Source organism: Branchiostoma belcheri, unplaced genomic scaffold (genome assembly GCF_001625305.1).
Source record: "Branchiostoma belcheri isolate BF01 breed outbred unplaced genomic scaffold, Haploidv18h27 scaffold169, whole genome shotgun sequence".
Lineage (NCBI taxonomy): Eukaryota > Metazoa > Chordata > Leptocardii > Amphioxiformes > Branchiostomatidae > Branchiostoma > Branchiostoma belcheri.
Window position 1 is genome coordinate 18,104 of NW_017803146.1, and position 24,183 is coordinate 42,286.

Here is a 24,183-nt window from a genome sequence, read left to right on the forward strand (position 1 = left end):
CCCGGGGCGTGCGTCTCCCCCCTCCCCAAAAACTCTTGCATCAACAACGACCATGTCCATAATTAATTTCGATAGATTGCTATCACCCTGAAAGCAAGTACTTCCACGCGGCTGGCAAAGTTTCTTTCGGTAGGAAAACATTCTACTTCTGTCAGCTACGGGGTCAGCCAACTAGATGAAAACGGAGTCGATTTTTAACAGAACAACGCTATAAACTTAGCGCACGCCCAAGACACGGGAGAACCCGAAAAATAAATAAACACGGGAGAACCCGAACTAAACGTGTTTATGCAAAATTTGACGCAAATTAATTCGTTCTCAGACCATAAAACTTGAAATTCACTCGGTACACTCCGTGGAACTAGCGTCCTCACATGTGAAAAACGTTGTTTTGGGATGAACTTGGGATATAAGAAAATTACAATGCCGCATGCCGGCCGTGCAGGGCGGAAAAAGAAGCTACAATCCGACATACGTATAACAATCGTCAGGCGGTGTTTCTTTGGGGCGGCGCATCTGACTCAACTCTTTGAATTCGCGGCCCGGCTGGTGGGCGGGTCCCCATCTGCGCGCTGTGATTGGCGCGCCAGAACGCCACGTGGTCAGGCGGCGCCGGGGAGTCTGCCAGCGCCGCTGCTGGCGACGTGCGGTTTCTATGGCGACGCGGCGTGGGAACGCCCGGCCCAACACTGGGGGTCTGCATGCCCTTTTTCGTAAGGCGTAATCAGGCGTTTTTTAATTCATTGTCTTCGTAAACCGTAGGCAATCTTCCCTATTAAAAAAATCAACGTAATTCGTAATCAGTACATTAGCCACAAAGCGTAAAGTCGTAATCAGCTCTGAAACTTTAACTTTATAGCGAAAATTTTGCGTAATTCGTAATCACTAACCCCCATGCAGGCCCTGAACACTGCGTGGCGCACGAAATGTATCAAAGTTTGAGGCGTTAAGAACCCTTGAATTATTCATTCATTCATCAATTATGCTTCGCCCCCTTGTTTTACACAATGTTTAATCTCTCTTCCGTAACTCCATACGTCAACCTCCCCTATCTAGGAGAAAAATAAAGAACTCGAGTGGCGATTTGGCACGTCGATGCGTTAGATTTTTTAAAAATTATATCTGAAATAGCGCGGGTCGGGTGACATCAAAATAAAGCCGTCCACGTCGCAAGGCCGGACACAAAACTTGTTCAAGAAGGTTGTATTACTTTGTTATCGTTCTATATCTTATTAAGCCACCAGATTTTCGATATTAAAAAAAGAAATGTTTGGTTAAAAATACTATTTGCTCTACTGTTATTTGCATGCATTGAAAACATACTAAAACATGCACGCATCGTCTGTCTGCGTAAAAATCTGTAGTCAACGCGGTTCAACTTCAAGTAACAGCGGCGCCGGCCCTTCGGAAACCTAAAGTCTCACACCGAAGATCGGGTTTGCGGGAGAGGATTTCGTACCGCGGGATATCCCGATAAATCCCGCAGGAGATCCCGCAAACTCCCGCAGGAGATCCCGCAAACTCCCGCGGGAGATCCCGCAAACTCCCGCGTGATATCCCGCAAACTCCCGCGGGATCTCCCGCGGGACTTGATGCTTATCCCGAGATCTGTACTGTAGTAGTAGGCATTTCATCGGTCTCGTAGGACCATGAAGAAGAATCATCTTCTACATCATGTACTTATTTTTTTTGCTTTACGCTTAAGGCGTCTGTGTTCTGATTTGAGTCTCTGTTTTTCTTCCCCCCGATGTAATCCCTTCTTAACTACTTGTCTCCAAAGTGTTCTGCTTGTTGTAAGAGTCTCCCATGTCTAGAGAAAAGACAAGGCTCTGGTTTATTGCCATGTTCAATGAATCAAAACCATTTGTACAATGGCACTGGTTTTTGTCTTTCAAAGGTTACGGATTGGACAAAATTCTGTCATGGGCAACGCAATTAGTGCTGTGTACCGGTTCACTGGACTTGGATCCGGACTTATAAGAATGTTTAGGTTCAAGTCCAAAAAAAACCTAAAAGTCAAGAACCGAGTCCGGACTTATTACCATAAAAGACCATTTCACATACCCCTTTCTTTCCAAACCAACCTCAAACCATCCATAGATTGCAAAATCTTTGCTGCAAAATGAAGAAAACATTGCCATCGGGCATCGTCAAGTACCGGCCTCCATGTTATGTGGCCAAAGTTTTGCCCATACAACATTGCAAGGTTGCCAACATGCAATTTTGTACATGCCTTGGGTTTAGGTCCGAATTTACAAGTCCGGAACTGAACCTAAACCTCTAGACTTGAATTCGGACCTGAACCTGAATACACAGCACTAAACGCAATACCTTCCAATAATGGAGATGATGCTGTATAGAACTGTTAGTAGAACACTGGTTCTCATATGCATCATTGAAGACTAATGTGTGTTTATATGATGATGATGTTCTACAGCTGAGGCTGCATCAGCCCCAGATGTCACAGCTGGACCGTCTGCCCATCCTTCAGGCAACAAGAATGGCACTGGTAAACCTCCTGTTTTCAACACTTTCATCTGTAAAATGTTACTGTAGGAACTTACATTTTGTAATAATAAAAATGTTCTTGTGATAACATGTATAGTGTACAAAGATGTTGAATTTTTGTTGAGATTAGTTGACTCAATGGACAAATTCCTGTTATTTGGGTGGAGAACATGAACAACTGATAAAAATGTATGCTTAGATAGAGGCATACAGGCCTCAAAATGAACTTTTCTTCCTATAGCACTGTCCCTAAAATAAATTTTAATTGTCCCGAAGGTAGGGAGGATGAATTGTACCAACCTGTTTTTTGGGAAGGACATGTCTTCGACTTGACATCAACTTTTTTTGCTTACGTTCTGACTCCCAGGCGCACCATAATGGCAGTGTAGACAGGATATTGGGGGGGGGGGTCCTTTCTGGATCCAAAAGCTGGGACGTGTGCCTGATAAGCAAAAGTAGGGCTGACATTCTGACGTTGATTATTTTTCTATTGTCCCAAAAATGCCCCAAAGTGTCTTTTTAGTTGTCCCAGCCTAAATTTTAGTGGTCAGTGGCCATTGGACCACCTTTAATTTATTAAAAGTTAAGAATCATTTGGTGAAGGTATGAAGTTAAAGGCATACCATGCAGTTTTTAGGGCTTGGAAACCAGATTTTTCAAAGTCAATATTCTAGTCAATTTTCTACATACTGAGTTGAAACAACACTATCCCAATGTATCTTGAGCAAAAACACCCCAAATTCTGACAGAAAATGTTTACTGGAAGGACCCTTGGCTGATTTCAGGGTACCACCCAGAAAATTAAGGACTCATCTCGGGGATTGCTTCTGCATTTTTTTAAAGTACCCAAATGCTGACTCAAAGGTGCTAATGCTGACTTAAATGTGCTAATGTAAAGCAGCATGTGTCAATTTCACACAGATTCCGTTATTCAGAATATTTCCAGTTTTGCTGCCCTGAAATTGCATTGGATACCTTTAACATTTCCAGCTGTGTGTGTAATTTCAGAGGTTGAATGGGAGCAGGGTGCGTGTGGTCTGCACAACCTGGGAAACACCTGCTTCATGAACGCAGGGCTACAGTGTATGCTGAGTAATGCACAACTCTGCAGCTTCATCCTGGACGCACCACCAGGTACAGGACAACAGTCTGTCACTCTGTTATCAGTGGTTTTACCAGTCCCACATGTAACATGAAATCTGTGGGACATTCACCAAGAAGGTTATGTTTTGGGGACTCTGTTTGTGTGTGTGTGTGTGTGTGTGTGTCTGTCTGTGTGTGTGTTTGTGACTTTGCGTGTGTGTGCGTGTTTGACTCTCATGCAGGGTTGGACAAGTTTTCAAAAATCCACTTGCCCTATTGGGCCAGCACATGGTCATTTCTACTTGCCCAAAGCAACTTTTCACTTGCCCAATGCAAAATAATAATGATATGTTTCTATGCATTTTCACCACAAGGACATTTTTTCAGTAAAAAAATTAATGCTTGACCAGTATTTCCCAAAGTAAGGAGGTTTGAGACTTGCAACTGATTCTTTGACAAAAAGTCATACATTTGACTGACATCAATAACTTATTATCGGAATACATTATGGGAAAATGATGAGTGATTTTGCAAGTGGGCAATAGTACTTGTCCAACCCGGTCATGGATGAATCTTATTCATATTGACATTCAGTGTATTGGTAAAAAACTTGAAAAAATTATTAGATTTTAGGCCCCCAATTTTGACATCTCAAAATCATTATGTGATATGCTCAATTTGACGATTTTTGTTGTGCTCAGGAAAAAGTTAATACATGTACATGGCCCCTGTTACAAATGTAACTTGTTCTGGAACTGCAGGCGTACATGTATTTCTGTTGCAAATTGTTGACAGAAGATAACTCAAGAAGTCCCGACAAAACCAGAGTAACATTTGTTGTAAGCTAACTTGTATTTCTATATATTGCCCCATTGTTTCCCCAGGTTCTATCCCAGAGGACAGCCTGTGTGGTCTGTTTGCAGCCCTGGTACATAAGGTGTGGAGTGGGCGCTACTCCTACCTCAAACCCAGGAGGTTTAAGGATAGACTGGGACATCAGTTTCCACAGTTTAAGGGCTTCAGACAGGTCAGCTTTGTAGTTAATGTTGTACCTCACTAATGTCGTTGTGCATCACAGAACCCACCTCCATCTGGTAGTCCTTTTTATAATATATACATCTATTAAAAAGCCTTTTGGGGAAATTCTATATGGCTATTTACAAACTACAGCTTGTTTTGCAATCTTGTTAACAAGTAAACAGCATGTTGTTCAGCCGCCATTCACAACAATGACCACAGGCATGTGAGACTGGTGTGGTATGCATGATGTATTCAGTAACAGGGTCATACGCAAAAATATATGTTTTATTTAATTTAGAATTAGATTGTGTTTGTTCATTGTCTCATTATTCATGTGGGGTCGTGTGGCACAGTTGGTAGCGCTTTCGGCTCACACCCAAGAGGTCGCGGGTTCAAATCCTACCCATGTCACGACTCACCGATCTTGTGCCCTTGGGAAAGGCACTTTACACAACTTTCCTCACTTCACTCAGGTGGAAATGAGTACCTAGCTTCGGTTAGGGACGTCCCTCGGATAGGACGTTAAATGGAGGTCCTGTGTTTGGGGAGAGCCACCCCAACGCAAGTTAAAAGAACCTACCACCCTCTTAAAAAAGAGTAGGGGACCTTCCCGGTGTGAGTGGTTCAAACCTTACAGTCCGGTCTTACGCAGCTTGTACATGTACATGAAAACTGGTGTGTTACACCAACCCTCCAGACTGCGACCGTTTTGGTCGCATATGCGACCAAAAATTACGAAATGCGACTTAACTTTTTACTCTGGTCGCGCACTGCGCGACCGGCAGAGAATCCGCTGTGCTCCTAAATTATTGGCTATAGCGCTATATAGAGGCAAAAATTTCTTATTTTTTCCCGTAAGAATGTCATATCAATGCCAGGCAAAATCATGTTCATATGTCAGAAAACCCATTACAAGTCCGTAGATACCATTATCTCGCCAAATAAAGCGGCAAACAGCTTTTTTTTTCGACGAAAAAACAGGCCCGACACAACAACACACAACCGGGGCGCCATCTTGTTTTCATCTGGCGTGACCTCTCGGCAGCCCGACTCTCGCGAGACTTGATATCCTTATACCATTAGAGGGGTCAGGTGACGAGATCTCGCCTTCAAAGTTTGTGCAGCGGGCGACCTAGGGCGACCGGGAGTCATACACGATGTTTCCAGAATTGTCTAGGGGATTCTGAACTGCCATCTGGCCTAAATTTGGGGGAAAACCAAGAAGATAAATATGTTTATCAGCCACAACTTGTGATATTTGACTGTTGGCAAAGTTTGTGTTGGAAAAGAGATCCTCCCTCATGGCCCAGGAGAGGAGCGTGCAGGATAGGGAAGTTTGGCAATGCGTGACTGATATGATTTTCTACTAGAACTCCTCTAAGGAAAACTTGGGCAGATCTCTGTTGTGCAGACTTTTCAAACTAAGTTGTAGATTGTTTTGATACAGTTGAAGAAATAATTAATATTAATAGCAAAGTTTCAACTGAAGGTATTTAGACATTTGTGTAGCATATAACGTTATTATTAAATAATTATAGGCAATTCCAAATGAAGCCTATTTTTTTATTCTTCCCCTTTTATGTTTTCTACTCTGTCCTTTTTTCCTTGAGCTTTTTTTATTGTATTTTATTTTTTTATGATTTATTTTTCAGTCAATGAAACTACTTCAGACATGCATTATTACCTGAAAAGTTGTAAGAAATAAAGAAGATTGTCTTCATTTGTGTTGTGGAAAATCTGTACCTTTAACGATAACAAAATGGTTTGAGTAGCAATGTTAATATTATTAACCGTTAGATCATAAATAACTCAGTGTATTATTGGCTTAAAACATTTAAGTGTTTTTTTTCCAAAAAATAAAACTATTTCATTGTTGCAATGATAAATGCATAGATATATGTCATTTATATTTCGGGCAAGTGAAAAGTTGGTTCGGGCAAGTGAAAATGACCAAGCACTTGCCCAATAGGGTTGGATTTTAGAAAACTTGTCCAACCCTGCAGAGGCCTAGGAGACCGACATATCAGTCAGCCTGGCCTAACGACTCAGATGAAGTGACTTTGAACACATTAAAGACAGTTACTTGTAAAATCATTGTTTGGTCTTTCATTTATCACAATATATAATTTTCTTTAAGTACAAATGGAGAATTTTGATGCTGTTTTTTATGATAATGAAAGAATGATTAATTGTCTGTTTAGGTACATTATTCTCTTGGCTTGTAAATTAAAAAGTACTTTGCGCGACCAGATTTTTTGTTTGCGCTCCCAAATGTTTGCCTGCGCGCCTAACTTTTTGAGGCTAGGAGCGCATGCGCTCCTAAGCTAAAAATTTAGTCTGGAGGGTTGTACACCTAAAGGTGGTTTACTGGTTATGCGAAACTAACAAATTGTCAGGTACATGGACACATGTACATTTTGTACTAATAATGTTGTTTTCCTCCTACAGCATGATGGACAGGAGTTTCTGGCCCTCCTTCTGGACAGTCTTCATGAAGAGCTGAACAAGACTCACAAACTTGTACAGAAGAACAGAGTCCCTATGGTCACTCCTGCTGACCACGACTGTGCCATATACGAGGACAATTACTCCAGTGAGGAGTCCAAGAGTAGTGTGACCAGTATGGACGTCCCCTCCCCAACCTCAAACCTGCTGGTCCTGGACGGAGGCTCCTCCTTTCACACAGAAAAATGTACCGCTAGAACAGTTCCCAACTTTGAGGAATATCTGATGAAAGATACAAAAACACTAAACACAAATTTGCAGACGACATACACGTTGAATAATGAAAAGTCGGTCAAATCCCCGCCCAGGGTTGAGAGCTTGTGTCACAGGAAAGTCCACAACACGGCAGACGAGAGTAACAAACTTAACAAAGACACAAACGTCATGGCTGAGAAACAAGGGAACTGTTCCACACAGGGTGCCTGCTGTGGGGAACTTCAGCTAAAAGGCCAGAACATCAACAATAAGAGATTAAAAGTAGACTGTGCTCTGTCCTTGAGGTGTGGACCAATCGAGGATGAGCAGAAAAGACGAGCGACAGATTTTATCAGTAACATCAGCAATAACCAGCTGGCCATGCCAGGCTGTCAGGGGACCAAGTGCAAGGTAAATCATTTGCTAAATCATTAGTTAAATCCGACTTTGTCTCCTAACCTCACGCCGGGTTGATGTGCATGGCAGAAATCTCAGAAATTCGCATGACATTAGCCAGTTTAGGTGCAGAACGTCCCGTTTCTTGAACACTACTCTGCCGTACTGTGTTAAGCTTTTGAATGGTGAAAAATGATTCACTTCATCAGTTTCACATAATATAACCCTGCATATTATAACTTCAGACCATTTCTGTAATTTTAACTTGAAAGAAACATTCAATCAACTGTTTCTATATTGCAATTTTTAATGTAAACTAGATATGTAACGAACAGGTTTTTATCTAATGTAAAGAATCTTTATCAAATAGTTAATCTATAAGCGCATTTTGCCTTCCCAATTCAGCCAAATATACATAGAATACAACAAGGGGTATTCCGTATCGCCAGAGGTATCGGCCCAACCGCGGGTCGGATCGCCCGCAGGCCGGAGGGCGATCCGACTCGCAGGAGGGCCGGGACTGAGGGGGATGCGGAATACACCGTGTTGTATTTTATTTATGTCATACCCACCCAAGAAAATACGCCTTTCAATGCAAGATGAGCCAAAAGTTACATGGGGCCACTGAACCCTAAAATGCAACGACATCAATTCCAAAGTCCGGATTCTGTATTAGAATTTTCGAAAGGGGCACACGCGGTTAGGGGGAAACGCGTTCGAATCGTTTTATGGAAGCCATGGAAGCATTCGCTAACGGGTTCCGGACCGGGCCGTACCGTAAAGTACGGCCCGGTCTGGAACCCGTTATCGAACGTTATTGCGGCCCGGGTATGATATAAGGCTGCTTACAGGCTTTTGTGTGTACTTTTTGTATGTAAGGCACAAATAAACCAGTCTCTCTCTCTCTCTCTCTCTCTCTCAAGGTCACCAGCAACTTCATGTCCAAAAATGAAGTCAACCCCACCAGGGAGGTCCTGAACAGGATGGGGGTCAGCATGGAGGGTGTGAAAGGGGGCGAGGGTGTGCATGGGGAGGAGGTGTCTAAGCTGGAGATGTCGGAGTGTTTGGAGGAGAGTGAAGCAGATCTGGAGTGGGAGATGTATGTGAGAGATAACCAGTCTGTAGTGGTGGACACTTTCCAAGGCCAGTTCAAAAGTACAGTAAGTACATCATTCCTCACTATCATGAAAGTTCATATGTGTTGGTAGTTACATGTTTAGAGTAAAAACTTTTGGTCCAACACAAAAAAATTCTCTCACCTAGAGCTTTCGACCAGTTACTCTGGTCTTCCTCAGTAGACTGACCCAGTGAAGCTTGACACGTGTCTTCTTTGAAGTGTGACGTCAACACTGGGTCAAAGGTATCTGGTAGACGATGTCGACCCCCGTCACGGTTCAATGTAGGGTGATCGGCCCTGATGTATATCACCCCCATGAAACTCCTTCCTCTTCGCCCCCGCCGTTCTGCTTCGCCCCCGCCCCGTTCTGCTTCGCCCCCGCAAAAAATCTGCTTCGCCCCCGTCGTTCCTCTACGCCCCCGGCGCAATTCTGCTTTGCCCCCGTCCTTCTGCTTAGCCCCCAATGGCGGCACACCTCACAGTCGACACGAAAATCGTCTGCAAAATAACAATAAAGGCTGTGCCGCCAAATTGAAAGTAGCCCATGCTCCGGCAAACATTCTGGACCACCTTTCTGCCAAGTGGCGTTGCACAAATCCTTCCCATTCAAAAGTTTACCCCTACCTCACGGCCTGTCAGTGGTCTCCAAGTTGGCTTTAATTAGTACCCACCTTCCATGGCGATCAGCCTAGCGTCTGTCCAGCCGTGAGTGAAATTTCCCGCCAGTACTTATAGGTGGCTTCCGCACTAGACGAGACCACTGACGGGCCGTGAGGTAGGGGTAAACTTTTGAATGGGAAGGATTTGTGCAACGCCACTTGGCAGAAAGGTGGTCCAGAATGTTTGCCGGAGCATGGGCTACTTTAAATTTGGCGGCACAGCCTTTATTGTTATTTTGCAGACGATTTTCGTGTCGACTGTGAGGTGTGCCGCCATTGGGGGCTAAGCAGAAGGACGGGGGCAAAGCAGAATTGCGCCGGGGGCGTAGAGGAACGACGGGGGCGAAGCAGATTTTTTGCGGGGGCGAAGCAGAACGGGGCGGGGGCGAAGCAGAACGGCGGGGGCGAAGAGGAAGGAGTTTCATGGGGGTGTATATGGCTTCCTTCACCCCTCTCAAGAAATAGTCTACTGAGGAAGACCAGAGTGACTGGTCAAAAGCTCTAGATGAGAGAATTTTTTGTGTTGGACCAAATTTTAACTTCAAATACATGATTCAATTTTCAGCAGATCTGACCTATTCCACTTGTGCCTTGGTCTGTGAGTTTAGTACTCTTAATACACAGTGCCACTTCTATCATGTATTGTTCTTGTAACAGTTGCATTTGAAATGAAGAAAACTGACATGCCTTCATGATCATGATATAATTATAAGGCAATGTATTTTCTTAGTAACAAGGGTGTACATGTAGCATTGAGATATACAAATTTATTTAGAAACACAATCCGGTGGCCAAACAGAAAGAATACGTTTTTACCTGATTACATTCAGCATGCAAAATACCTGGTTGCCCATTTGCCCCGGGCAACCAAATTTTACTTGGGGCAACCTATTTTTGAACCTAGGTAGCCCAGTGTGCTACCTGAATAATGCGCACTTGGCTTGCACCACTGTATCCGGCAGATATTAATTTTAGGTATTAATGGCTATTACTAGTATCAGTAAACTAAAAGGCTGTTGGAAATATTGTCAAAGGCTTATGTACATGTATGTAACATTACTTAATTTGAGAAAAGTAGTAACTTAGGTGGGGCAACCTAAAATTCTGATGGGCAACCTAATTTTTGCCGTGGTGCAAAAAAAATATTTTGTACACTGACATTGTACATGCGCCTGTCCATTTCCTTATGTCTACAGAAATCTGAGAACCATCATTGAAATATTTGATGCCACTGTTTTATCTGACTGTTCTGACAGTGATTCCCTGCTGTTTGTTCCAGGTGACGTGTTCTGTGTGTCGTCACCCTTCTGTGACTTATGAACCCTTCATGTACCTGTCAGTGCCCCTGCCCAGGGCCACAGAGAGACAGATAGGTATGTCTGTAAATTATGTTTTTTTAATTTTTTTTTTATTGTCCAAACAGTACCCGTGCAGTCGCAGCCTTTATACGGCTGAATTGATGCAGGGTATCACATAATAATCAATACAAATCACAACAATTACAACAATCAAATAATATATACATGATACACATATTTGTTCCACAATCATTTTTTTGTGGAACTGTCCCATTGGTCTGTGCGGCTGCCATTCAGTGCCACAAGGTGACCTCAATACGGCTTTCCCCAACCGAAGTTAGGTACCCATTCACACCTGGGTGGAGTGAGGAAAGTCGTGTAAAGTGCCTTTCCCAAGGGCACAACGTCGGGGCGCATGTTCAGACATGTACCGGGTACGACTCGGAATCGAACCCGGGTCTCCCCGGTTCATAGTCAATAATTTTTGCTCTAACCACTACACCACCCAACAAATTATGTATAACTACTGCTGTGTACTGGTTCACTGGACTTGGATCCGGACTTGTAAGATTATGTTTAGATTCAAGTAAAAAAAAACTAAAAGTCAAGAACAGAGTCCAGACTTATTACCATAAAAGACCATTTCACATACCCCTTTTCTTTCCAAACCACCTAAAACCTTCCATAGATTGCAAAATCTTTGCTGCAAAATGAAGAAACCATAATTGCAACATTGCAAGGTTGCCAACATGCAATTTTGTATATGCCATGGCCATAGTTGTCTGGTGTTCAAATGGACTCAAATTAAATATGTAACTCAAAAGTTCATTTGATGTGTATTATAAGAAACTACACAGGTTAATTTTATCATTATTAATTTTATAATTATTAGGAAATTGATAAAGACAATGAATGTTTGTTCCCTATCACAGACCTAAAATTGTTCCAGCTTCTTTTCACTTTTGTGGATAACTACATTTTGTACTTGACATATCCTTTTAATATCGTGATAAGCTATATCTAGCTAGGACATGTGTGTATTATTAGCAACAATGATGTTTGTGTACAAATGATTGTGTATCATCTACGTGTACAAAAGATTGTGTACATGTATTAATGTACATCTCTGTCCAGCGGTGACCTGGGTGCCTTGTGATGACACCACGCCAGTCCGCTACTGTCTGACAGTCCAGGAGTATGGCAAGGTCATTGACCTGAAGATGGCCCTGCTAGTCTTCCTTGGTGATGGACAGCAGCAGGACATGATAGTTCTGGCTGAAGTCTTCGACCATCACATCTCCAGGACTCTGGTGGGTACCGCTTTTGCTTGTTTGTTTGTTTCGCATAACCGGTAAACCGCCTTTAGGCGTAACACACCAGTTTTGTACATTTTTGTACATGTACGTACATGTACAAGCTGCGTAAGACCAGACTGTAAGGTTTGAACCACTCACACCGGGAAGGTCCCCTACTCTTTTTGATAAGTGTGGTGGGTTTTTTAACGTGTGTGGGGTGTGGCTCTCCCCAAACACGGGACATCCATTTAACGTCCTATCCGAGGGACGTCCCTAACCGAAGCTAGGGAAAACTCATTTCCACCTGAGTGAAGTGAGGAAAGTCGTGCCTTTCCCAAGGGCACAAGATCGGTGACATGGGCAGGGTTTGAACTCGCGACCTCTTGGGTGTGATCCGAACACGCTACCGACTGTGCCACACGACTCTAGCTGCAGTACCAAGACCAGTTGCTAGGGCATCCACTTTTTTGCTGACCCGTACCCAAATAGCATAGCAATCCATTCATAAATGTACACGTAACTTCTTAAGTTCATGAATATTATTATATTAAATAGAAGGGAAACTGATAGGCCAAATACTACTCCTATATACGATACAGATGCTAGTTTGGATCTTAGTTGTCTCAAGGATTTTTAAGGGTTTGCAAAAGGTACATGTATAATCATTTTGTAGCCTTTTGCTTAACCAATAATCTAGCCAAAGTGCATAACGATAGTGCACAATTTTGAGAATTCAAGGTAAACCATTCTCTTTTAGTGGAAACTTCCTTAACATACTATATGTACATGTCAATAATGATAATACATGTAACAAAATTTTAATGATAATAATCATGCAGTGAAAATATTGCATACTTGACACCATTGTTGTTTTGTTTGCCCTCAGGATGACGGTACGTTGCTGAGATATGTCAACACAACCAACAGGGACATCTGTGCCTTCCAGGTGACGGAGCTCAGACCTGAACCAGACACACGTTCTGACACCAGCAGTAGTACATGTACACAGGCTGCCGGCTGCACAGGTGTTTATGTTTATTGTTTATTGTTTATTTCAGTTTGCACATAAAAACAGTATGTAATGACTATGTACAACCAAATGTGCGGGAGAACCCAAGAAACCTAAGGGTTTATCGAGTGGGTTCTCCTAAAATCCAATTGTTTTTTATGACCTCTTTTTACACACATGTATAATGCCTTTGAATAAGTGACAACGAAACAAACAAATTAAATCAAAATAGATACAAAATAATAATTATTATTATTATATAGAGTTTACACGACAAACTAACTAACTTATTGAATAAACAATAAAGTAAGACTATCAGAAACATGTCAAATTGAATTTAAAAAAAATTCCATTAGTCAAATCATATTAAGTTATTATGCATAAGAGCAAAGGATAAACATAAGAAAGCAATATTAACACAAAATTAAATAAACGTAGCATAAGAAAACAAGGAAAACAAAGGCAAATCAAGAAGTGGTAGATGGCTTCTCTATCAGGTCAATTTTTAGATATCTTTCGGAAGTTGCAAGGGATATTGACAATTCTGCTGTAGGTGCTGTACAGGACAGCCAGGGACAGGCGTGGGGTGGTCTGAGGGTGGTCAGCACCTGGCGCAGCTGTGCCGTCTGTCTGGAGGAGATGGCAGACAACCAGCTGTTATCACATGACCCAGGCTGCGGCTGCTGTCTGTGTGACAACTGTATGGAGGTAAGACTGACCTGTTTTTGACAAATACTTTTTTTAAACAATACATGCAACAAACATTAGCTACTTTGGAGAGCTTTGGAGATGCACTCTGTCTCTTCATCAACCCGGAGTCACGTGACAAGAGACAGTCATATACAATGTACAGAGGACAGCCCACTAATTCCAGCCCCTATTGGAATATCTAAGAAAACATCTAAGAACTGAGCTGTCAACAATCACCTACTTGAGTGTTCAACTATTGCAATCACGCATTGACAGGGTAGTCCAACTTCCATTTAGTAAAAAAATGTCACTTTTTGACCAGCGATACATAGCACGGCAAATGCAAACACTGGCAGCATGACCTCTGACCCCCTTGAAGACCACCAAAATACAAGAAGATGGGATTAGTTTTACAACTCTACCAAGCAGCCAAAACAACACTAACAGCCAGTTTTTTTCAGGTTAATAGAAATAGAAATGACTCTCTAGCTGGAAAATGCCAGCATTTATCCACATATACCAAGAAAAAGGCTGTTTTCAGTTGGATTGGCTGCACTCACTCAAAGGGGTCTCAAACTGGTCCTTCTGCGCCTGCGGGAAATGGTGACCTTTGCCCTACAGGCTTTAGGTAGTGACGCCCCCTATCCCTGTTCAAGGTACTGCATTGTCTGTAAATCTGGATCATCTCCAGAACGCCCTTTGCAAACCAATCGGACCTGTGTTATGTGCTAACATTGTCCATGTCACATCCATATCCTATACAATGCTTATTTCCTCCAGAAAGCTGCTTTATATATATATAAAACTGATTTTTCTCTCCTTCCAGTTGACATCCAAGCATTACCTGAGCAGTGGATTTCAGTGTCCGGTATGTTCCTTATAAACATGTTGGAGAAACATTACTTGTGGAATTAAGCATTTGAGTGTAAAAATTGTGTCTGATAATCTAAAACACAACTGTAGAGCTTTTAGTCTAGTCATATAGATGCTAAGTTTGACAGTAAATGTCATTGTGTAGAAGTGACAGTAATGTGTACTGTGTTTACAGGTGTGCTGTATATCTGTTGTGTAGAAGTGACAGTAATGTGTACTGTGTTTACAGGTGTGCTGTATATCTGTTGTAGAAGTCACTGGGATTTCGACGGCTGGTCAGCTGTGAGGGAACCAAGGCTGACATCAGGTTTGTCTGTTACAAGCCATGTTTTTATGGCAGCCTGATTCCAAGTGCAAACAGAACACTTTCATGTTGTTCATGATTACATTTTGCTCTTCTCTTTACTTTAGGCTACACCAATTTAATTTGTTGGTTCTCGGATTTTTTCAGAAAAAATGTGATGCAACAGGGCAAAAAAGTAAAATAAAAATAAAAAACGGTCTAGGCATCCTGTGATAACCCCAAATGCTTCGATAGCAGCCATGAAGTCAATACAAAATGTTGGGTCAATATTTAAACAATGAATTTTGAACTTTTAATCAAACCCCTGCATTGATACAAAATGTACATGTAGATGAAAAAACTGTAACAACCAGGAAGAAAAGGGTGTTCCTCAACTGTTGGGGGTAAAATATGAGCATTGTTTAGTTGATTCAGAACTAGAATCTTTTTTTTTTTGCAAATAAAAAAAAACAAAGAGGAGAATCCGAGAACCAACAAATTAAATTGGTGCGGCCTTAGTAAGTTTTGAATTGTTTTGATAAAACATTGTACTTAAGAGGCTGAATCTTTGCATAAGTTTCTTAATCAGTCTGTTCTCATTGAGGACTCCTGAGCCACCCTACTCCCAGTCTTATACCCAGTCTTCAGGCAGCTGTCCAGTTAACTCTTTATAATTATGTTTGTTTTCCATTGTTGTTTATTTTGTCTAAATGGTCTCTGTTGTTCAGGATTGTACAGATCCCTGTGATGTTCCGTTCTGACTATGTGGAGACTGGACAAGAACAGGTTTGTGTGTGCAGTCCTGCTTATAAAAATATCATCCTTCTGGGCTCCAACTACATTTTTGTGTTTGCCTTCACTGGTGCACGGTGCAGGTAACATTTAAAATTACCTGCACCAAACAAGTTTTACAATTATAATTACGCACTCATTCACTCAATTATAATTATGCATAATTCATAATTGGACTAATCCCTAGGGGGTCATCAATGGCTGCTACATATTTCTTGTATCATTTTTACTTATTATAATAATTTATACAATGTAGTTTGTGATATCAACCCATCTGGGTGTAAGGTTGCTGCGATATAGGAGGTTAGTCCGGAATCAAACTGGAAGACTTTAGTCCAGAATTAAACTAGAGGGTATTTCTACAGACTATGTAATAGCATGCTAACCTGACAATGTAGATATAGTACACAATGTAATTATGTTAAGTGCATGACGACTAGGCCAGATTGCATAGCTTGTTTTTTAACGTTAGAACGTAACATCTGTTATGTAATAGTATGTTTATCTGAAGTGTAACCGACACTGTTAACTGTTACCAGTCCTGTTCCGAATTGTAATATGTTCTTGTTGTGAGGGCTAGCCTCCAGCTAGTTGGGCAGTCCTGGCTGTATACATATCCGTTTATGCAGTCTAATAAATCAAATTAAATGTCCTTACTCTTGCCTGATGTGTTCCTCCAGATGAGGTTGTGTGGGTACCCTCGGCTGCTGGTGTCCCCCAGTGAGGTGACAGGGACAGATGTGTACAGTTGTGTACAGCAGCTCCTGCCCCTGGACACAGCCTACTCTGTACTGCTCACAGATGGACAGGTTTGGTGCCAAACTTTACTTGACATGGGAACCTAAAGGCATCTAATTTAATTTCAGAGTGGCAATAGAAGCTGGTGTGTTACGCTGAAGGGCGGTTATAATGATACAGATATGGAAATAGAAAAATACATAATTATTCAGAATCTGGATGAGGAGATTTGTCTGATACTAACAGTTACTGCCATCTCTTAGCACATTTTTGTAATCATTTGAGGACAGGATTTATAGGATAATTTCCTATGGGATAATATTTAAATCACTACTGTGTAACATTAAAACTAAAGAATGGCCAGAAAAATGACTTTGAAAATCCAGTTTAGCTTCCCTGAAATTGCATTGGATGCCATAAAATGTCTTTTTTCGTCCCTGTTTTTACTATCACGTCTGTACTGTGTGTGTGGCTCATTACAGCAATGGCTAGGCAACAGTGTATATATTGTGTCCACTGCTAGTGTACTGTATTAAAGTCTCTTCTCTCATCCCCTAGGGACTCCACTGTTCCCGCTGTATGTTCAGTATCCACTGTGGTGGCTGTGAGGTACCGAGGGAAGGTCCCACCAGTCTGAAGCCAGGAGACCATCTGACCGTCAGGCTGACCAGTCTGTGTGAACAGGACCTGGACAGGAGGAACAGTGTCCAGGACCACTGCTCCATGAAGGACTTCAGCACTCAGCCACGTGTGCTGTCCTTGGAAGAAAGTTTTAAGGCTTTTACTGAAAGGTGAAACTAAGTATTTTGCTTTTCATCATCATCATCAGTGTAGTGATTGTATGGATGTCTGTTGTGTGTGTGGTGATGGGTACTGATGTCTTTTGTGTGCGCATTGGTAAGTGCTGATGTCTGTTGCGTGTGTAGTGATGAGTACTGATGCCTGTAGTGTGTGTAATGATGGGTTATGATGCCTGTTGTGTGTGTAGTGATGGGTACTGATGCCTGCTGTGTGTGTAGTGATGGGTACTGTTGTGTGTGTAGTGGTGGGAACTGATGTCTGTTGCGTGTGTAGAGGTGGGTACTGATGTCTGTTCTGTATGTGTAGTGGTGGGTACTGATGCCTGTTGTGTGTGTAGTGGTGGGTACTGATGCCTGTTGTGTGTGAAGTCGTGGGTACTGATGTATGTTGTGTGTGTAGTGGTGGGTACTGATGTCTGTTGCGTGTGTAGAGGTGGGTACTGATGTCTGTTCTGTGTGTGTAGTGGTGGGTACTGATGCCTGTTGTGTGTGTAGTGGTGGGTACTGATGCCTGTTGTGTGTGTAGTCATGGGTACTGATGTATGTTGTGTGTGTAGTGATGGGTACTGATGCCTGTAGTGTGTGTAATGATGGGTTCTGATGCCTGTTGTGTGTGTAGTGATGGGTACTGTTGTGTGTGTAGTGGTGGGTACTGATGTCTGTTGTGTGTGTAGTGGTGGGTACTGATGTCTGTTGTGTGTGTAGTGGTGGGTACTGATGCCTGTTGTGTGTGCAGTGGTGGGTACTGATATCTGTTGTGTGTGTAGTGGTGGGTACTGATGCCTGTTGTGTGTGTTGTGGTGGGTACTGATTTCTGTTGTGTGTGTAGTGGTGGGTACTGATATCTGTTGTGTGTGTAGTGGTGGGTACTGATGATGTCTGTTGTGTGTGTAGTGGGGGTACTGATGCCTGTTGTGTGTAGTGATGGGTACTGATGTCTGTTGTGTGTGTAGTGGTGGGTACTGATGCCTGTTGTGTGTGTAGTGGTGAGTACTGATGCCTGCCGTGTGTGTAGTGGTGGGTACTGATGTCTGTCGTGTGTGTAGTGGTGGGAACTGATGCATGATGTGTGTGAAGTGGTGGGTACTGATGCCTGTTGTGTGCATAGTGATAGGTACTGATGTCTGTTGTGTGTGTAGTGGTGGGTACTGATGTCTGTTGTGTGTGTAGTGGTGGGTATTGATGCCTGTTGTGTGTGTAGTGGTGGGTACTGATGTCTGTTCTGTGTGTAGTGATGGATACTGATGCCTTGTGTGTGTAGTGGTGGGAACTGATGCCTGTAGTGTGTGTAGCGGTGGGTACTGATGTCTGTTGTGTGTGTAGTGAGGAGCTGGATGAACACAACCCCTGGTACTGCTCACAATGTCGTCAGAACCAGCCTGCAAAGAAGACACTGAAGGTCTGCCGCTTCCCAGAAACCCTTGTGGTCTACCTGAAGAGATTTGTGTTTCACCAACTCACCGGTATAAAGATCGACAGTAAAGTAAGTTATTGAGTTCCTTTTGACTTTTCTAAATTTTCCATCTATCTAGTAAGAGGTCCATGACAGTGTTCTAGTCAGTGTCTGTCATTTTACAGAACTTTCATGCTTTTTCTGTTCATTAAGTGCTGTTACTTACTGGTAAATTCTGTTACATCTGTGTTACTTGAATATTAAGCTTAGTCTACCAGAAAAATTGCCACTGGCCAACAGTGCTGGAAACAGGGCGTCATTACATTAGATTTCAAAATTTCCTCGGGCTAGAATGCCCTGGCTCCCATATAGCTAAGATTCTTGCATCTCCTGCACAATGCCTATGTTTATGCCTTCAGTCAAACATGAGAAGAAATTTTTTCATGTAGGCCGCATTATCACTACAGGCCTATTACTATATTAGTAAGTGTATGATGACATTGTAATGATTTTCATGTGTCTGTGTGCACTGCAGGTACACTACCCACTAGAAACTCTAGATGTTTCAGCCTTGCAAGATGAGTCCTGTACCAGCTGCCCTCCAACATATGACTTACAGAGCTGCATTCTTCATTTTGGAGGTACGATGAATATGACTTCAACTCACGGCGTGCAAAATACCTGGTTGCCCAGTTGCCCCGGGCAACCAAATTTTACTTGGGGCAACCTACTTTTGAACCCAGGTAGCCCAGTGTGCTACCTGTATTTTAAGAATTCCCTCCCCCCCCACGAAATCATGCCAACTTGGCTTGCACCACTGTAGCCTGTAGATGCTTTTTAATTTTAGGCATTAATGGCTATTACTAGTATCAGTTAAGTTACTAAAGGCTGTTAGAAATATTGTCAAGGACTTAATTTGAGGAAAGTAGTAACTTATAGGTGGGGCAACCTAAAATTCTGATGGGCAACCTAATTTTTGCCGTAGGTTGTCCACTGGGCAACCTGGTTCAAAAAAGTATTTTGTACACTGACTCCAAAATTTTGTACAACACTATGTGTATTCAAATGAGTTCAGTGTATATGAGAAATCGCTGTTTTGTTTACATCATATACATGGAAATTATTTGAAGACATATGCAAATTATTGGTAGGCAAATCAGCCAACCATCATCAGCATTTTGCCTACCACTTGATGGCCATTACGTCATGGTGATCATTCACATTCCACAGATCATTTAGAAAGTTTGTTGGACATCCAACATTTAGGACAGATCCCTCTAGTCTTTCAGTGCGAACTAAAACTTTCAATGTCTTCTGATGATTTTTCAACCTGTAATAACCTGTCAGGGGTAGAGCCTAAAGCACAGGAGGACAGTAAAGCTGATACTGGCAGAAATCTACTTCCCTTCTGCAGTCTAGCTAAATAATAAAATAAATGATGGTAGTGGTGCCACAAACTCAGTTCACCTTGTGTGGGCTGTTTTAGCACCAACCATACATGTCAGTAATGTGAGGTAATGTGAGTAAATGACAATCAGGTCAAGATTTTTTTCAATGAAAATATATTAAATTTTTCAAAATTCAAAACTCTCCTGAACGAGCAGGACATATAAGTCAACACTCTGTGTACTTTATGATATGACACCCCTTGTTTATAATTACTTAGTATAAATCCTGTATGTTAAATTACAATAATAAAAATGTTGTTGAAGATTTTAATAATTTGATATTATAATAGTACACGAATGTGCATCTTTAAACGCATAAATTGTACTAGTTTTATTACATCTTGTACACTTCGACTGTACATAAATTGTAGTTGTAGTGCATTTTAGTGCAATAACTTAGATGATTTGTTGTGTAGTTATAAAATAATTGTCTATGATAATGTATGTATGTACTATGACCATAATTCAGTCTTAGGACTTAGTGTGACATATGTGTGGTAAATGTCAAATAAACCATAAGATTCTTATTATTATTATTTTGGTGCTAAAATGTTAGATAATGTTCCTTATAAATTGACATGGTAGGGACTGTACTTGATGTATTGTTTTCCAAATGATAATATGTGTTGTAATGTGCAGGAGTGAATGCTGGCCACTACACCTGCTTTACCAAGCACCCGCTCAGCTGCAGCTGGAGATACTACAATGATGAGACTGTGTCGCAGCTGCAGCCGTCAGAAGAACATGCCAACAATGTTTATGTACTGTTCTACCAGAGAAAGGGTATATAATATTATAAACAGTTACTAATACTGTACTTTGTCATTTATTTATTTATTTATTCATCCTGGGGACAAATGGGTGGTCCCTTCAGCCCTTGAGGCTGATTTCCAAGGGAGCCCATAATAATGTAACATATTAAAATAATGATATGATATGAATCTTTATTGCATGTTCTTGCCCAGATGGGCTAAATATACAAATGTAACCAAATGTGGTCGAGAGGATAAAAACATGAGTATTGCATACTGGAACGCTATATTCTAAAGTCTATATATTACAATACTACAATGTATATATATATACTACCTATCTTCTAAGTGTTAATTGCCCTTTCTTCTCTCTTTTAAAGTAGGTTATCTATGTACACATTCATTTTCCATAATGTCATAAGGCCACACCAATTTAATTTGTTGGTTCTCGGATTTTTTCAGAAAAAATATGAAGCGACAGGGCGAAAAAAAATAAAAATAAAAACAGGTCTAGGCATCCTATTATAGGTTTAAATGCTACAAAATGAGCCATGAAGTCAACACAAAAGGCTGGGTTAAAATTTAAACATTAAATTTTGAACTTTTAATCAAACCACTGCAATGATAGATGGGAAAACTGTAACAACTAGGAAGAAAAGGACTTTCCTCAACTGTTGGGGGGCAAAACATGAGCATTTTTCAGTTGATTCAGGACCAGAATCAAATTTTTTTTTTTTTTTTTGCAAATCAGAAAAAAACGAAGAGGCGAATCCGAGAACCAACAAATTAAATTGGTGTGGCCTAATACTGGAAAAATACTACGTTTCTAAGCTAGCATACTCTTTTTTTTTTCAGGAACTTCAGTCAGCTTTAGACTCCCCTCCCCTCTACCAGTGGACCGGTCCGCAACACCCTCCCCTCCCCAGAGCCCCTGCGTTCCCAACCTGGGCAGCCCCAACATTATGGAAGACATCAATGACATGCTCAGAGACTACAGTTCTACACAGGAATGTAACCAGGATGACCAGACGCCCTTCTTTGGTCCAGTCAACATGGTGGACAGGGACGGTCTGTATAATAATGAGGTGACAGAAAGTTCTTTCCCTGACCAACAAGAAGAGATGTTAAAATTTGACCTGTACTCATGATAACTACATGTACTGTCATTCACACTCTCAAACAGATGTTATAACATCAATAATATTGGCCCTTTAATCTGCTTACTAGTATTATTGCTTGCACAGTCCTTAGCATCTGTTTTTTGTACATTGTATGTCTGCTACAAGTACAGTATTTGTTGAAAATTTTACGTCGATATACGTTTTCAATGTATTGCTACAGCACAACTTTAACCACTACAATGTAACTCAAAACACAACTCAAAACTCAAAATCTCCTTTTCTCTAATTTCAAACCACTCCAAAAGTAAAATTTATCCACAGGGACATTATTTATCACAGAAGTGATGGCATTGTGTTCTGCATCAATACAAGCTTAGTAACATACACCTACAAGTCAATCTATCACAATCTCTATTTTTTTACTCATAATCCATCATCCAATGTTCAGTGGACATCAGATAAAGTGCCTCTTGTTAGCACATGGAGGTACATGTATGAACAAATGTATGTCAGGTGTCCAGCTTGTTCATGTGCCATGTAATATTTTACTTTCATGAATCACTGGATCAGGTACATTTGTACAATTTGTGTCATATAAGGCCACAGCAAGTAAATTTTATGGATGACATCCTCCGCAGACTCCAAATCTTATGCGAGCGGGCGAAAAAAAAAGGCGAGCCGAAAAAAACAAGGTTCCTACATTTTGAAATTTGGACTCAATCTTTGTGCAAATGGTTTTGATTCAGTAGGAACATTACATACTGTACATGTATAGATTACACAGCCAGCATCACATATCACTGCATCAAAGTAAGAAACAAAACATTAAAATCAAAGCCTTTTCTTGTCTTCTCTCTTTATAGTTACCTGCCATCCACCTTCTGGTATGGCAACAGACATCTTTGCCCATTTTCGGCATGTTGACCACTGCCAGAAGGCAACAAAATTTCTTCTTTTTTTTCCCCAATCAGGCAAAAATTAATGCGCACGCTGATGTCATCCATATATAGAAATTACTTGCTGTGGCCTAACTGTTCCCATTGATTATTACTAGTAGAGCTTCATGTACCTTTAATAAACACAAACAACCCTTACATACATGTAAAGGGCAGTCTGTCCTTAGACTAGCTTTGTGCCCTCCATTATAAGTTGATGATAATTGTATGGTACTGATTTGGCCTGTGTTCAGCTGAATGACATCTGAGAGTTACAACTTACATGTATGTTGTTGCAACATTTCCTGCGAGCTTATGCAATATTCAGTAAGTCTGAGTTGATGAAAAAATACGTCCCTGGGTTTCCGTATATTATTACATGCAATAGTCATTAGGAAACTCTCACAAAGTTAGCAATACATGTACATGTATGTTGGAAGTTGACAAGGTGACCAGGAACTGTAATAAGTATAATTCTTTTTTTGGACGTTGTAGGTTGCACTTAGGAGTATCTGCCTGCAGTGTTACAGTGCTACTTTTTGCCACATGTAAGTTGTAAAAGAATAAGACTGCAGTGTGCAAACTGCCATAATCTTGTACAGATGGGAATAATCTGCACACTTACAAGATAATGAATGTTAGTCATGAGTTTTACAAACTTGATGTAAAGTATTGTATCCGAACCGTAAGACTGAAATGGAATAAAAATATCGGAGTTACAGAAAGTGTTTGACTTGTCATATTAAAATAAATAGAGTAGTTAAATCTTTTCAAACTGGATTGCATTTTTAATAGATAGACGTTTCAGGTATCGTCCGATGCCTTTTATCCGCACAAATGTTTATAGAGGAATTTACGGAACAAGAAATAAGTTATAAATGAACAAAAACAAAAAACAATGTTCTAAATTAACAAAAGGTAAGTACCAAAAGTTCTAAAATACATAAAAAAAGGAAGGAAAAAACGAATAAAAAACTAAATTACGGCAAAAATTAAAATAAAAAAGAGTCTGAACTAGAGGTCGGAGATCTCATGTCTTCGTCAGAGGTACATCGTTCTAGGGAAATTAACATGCGTATTCTTCACTCTTTTTAACAATCAATTTGGTCTAAAGAACAAAAGAATCTCTGTACTATTTTTATGGTACAGAACACCCTGAAACGGTTTGCCGCAGATTATACAGATGCGTCGTCACCCGTGTTAGCCCCCCCCCCACACGTTATTACCTCCATGAAAAATGGAGGTATTGTTTTTGGCGTGTCTGTCTGTATGT

At 41.1% G+C, this 24,183-nt stretch overlaps 1 protein-coding gene across 1 annotated transcript in view; it reads left to right on the forward strand.

Moving 5' to 3' along the window:
• LOC109466542 (ubiquitin carboxyl-terminal hydrolase 43-like) overlaps window positions 1–22,180 on the forward strand; it is a 27,315-nt gene extending 5,135 nt beyond the window's left edge. Inside the window, exons 3-18 of the mRNA XM_019764274.1 lie at window positions 2,438–2,509; window positions 3,517–3,642; window positions 4,476–4,618; window positions 7,060–7,722; window positions 8,631–8,867; window positions 10,763–10,856; window positions 11,916–12,091; window positions 12,963–13,116; window positions 13,639–13,793; window positions 14,602–14,643; window positions 16,404–16,532; window positions 17,020–17,252; window positions 18,585–18,744; window positions 19,190–19,295; window positions 20,742–20,885; window positions 21,710–22,180. Coding sequence (XP_019619833.1) covers window positions 2,438–2,509; window positions 3,517–3,642; window positions 4,476–4,618; window positions 7,060–7,722; window positions 8,631–8,867; window positions 10,763–10,856; window positions 11,916–12,091; window positions 12,963–13,116; window positions 13,639–13,793; window positions 14,602–14,643; window positions 16,404–16,532; window positions 17,020–17,252; window positions 18,585–18,744; window positions 19,190–19,295; window positions 20,742–20,885; window positions 21,710–22,002 — 2,927 coding nt within the window. The 3' untranslated portion in view covers window positions 22,003–22,180. The remainder of the gene's footprint in view (window positions 1–2,437; window positions 2,510–3,516; window positions 3,643–4,475; window positions 4,619–7,059; window positions 7,723–8,630; window positions 8,868–10,762; window positions 10,857–11,915; window positions 12,092–12,962; window positions 13,117–13,638; window positions 13,794–14,601; window positions 14,644–16,403; window positions 16,533–17,019; window positions 17,253–18,584; window positions 18,745–19,189; window positions 19,296–20,741; window positions 20,886–21,709) is intronic.
• Window positions 22,181–24,183: the final 2,003 nt, after the last annotated feature.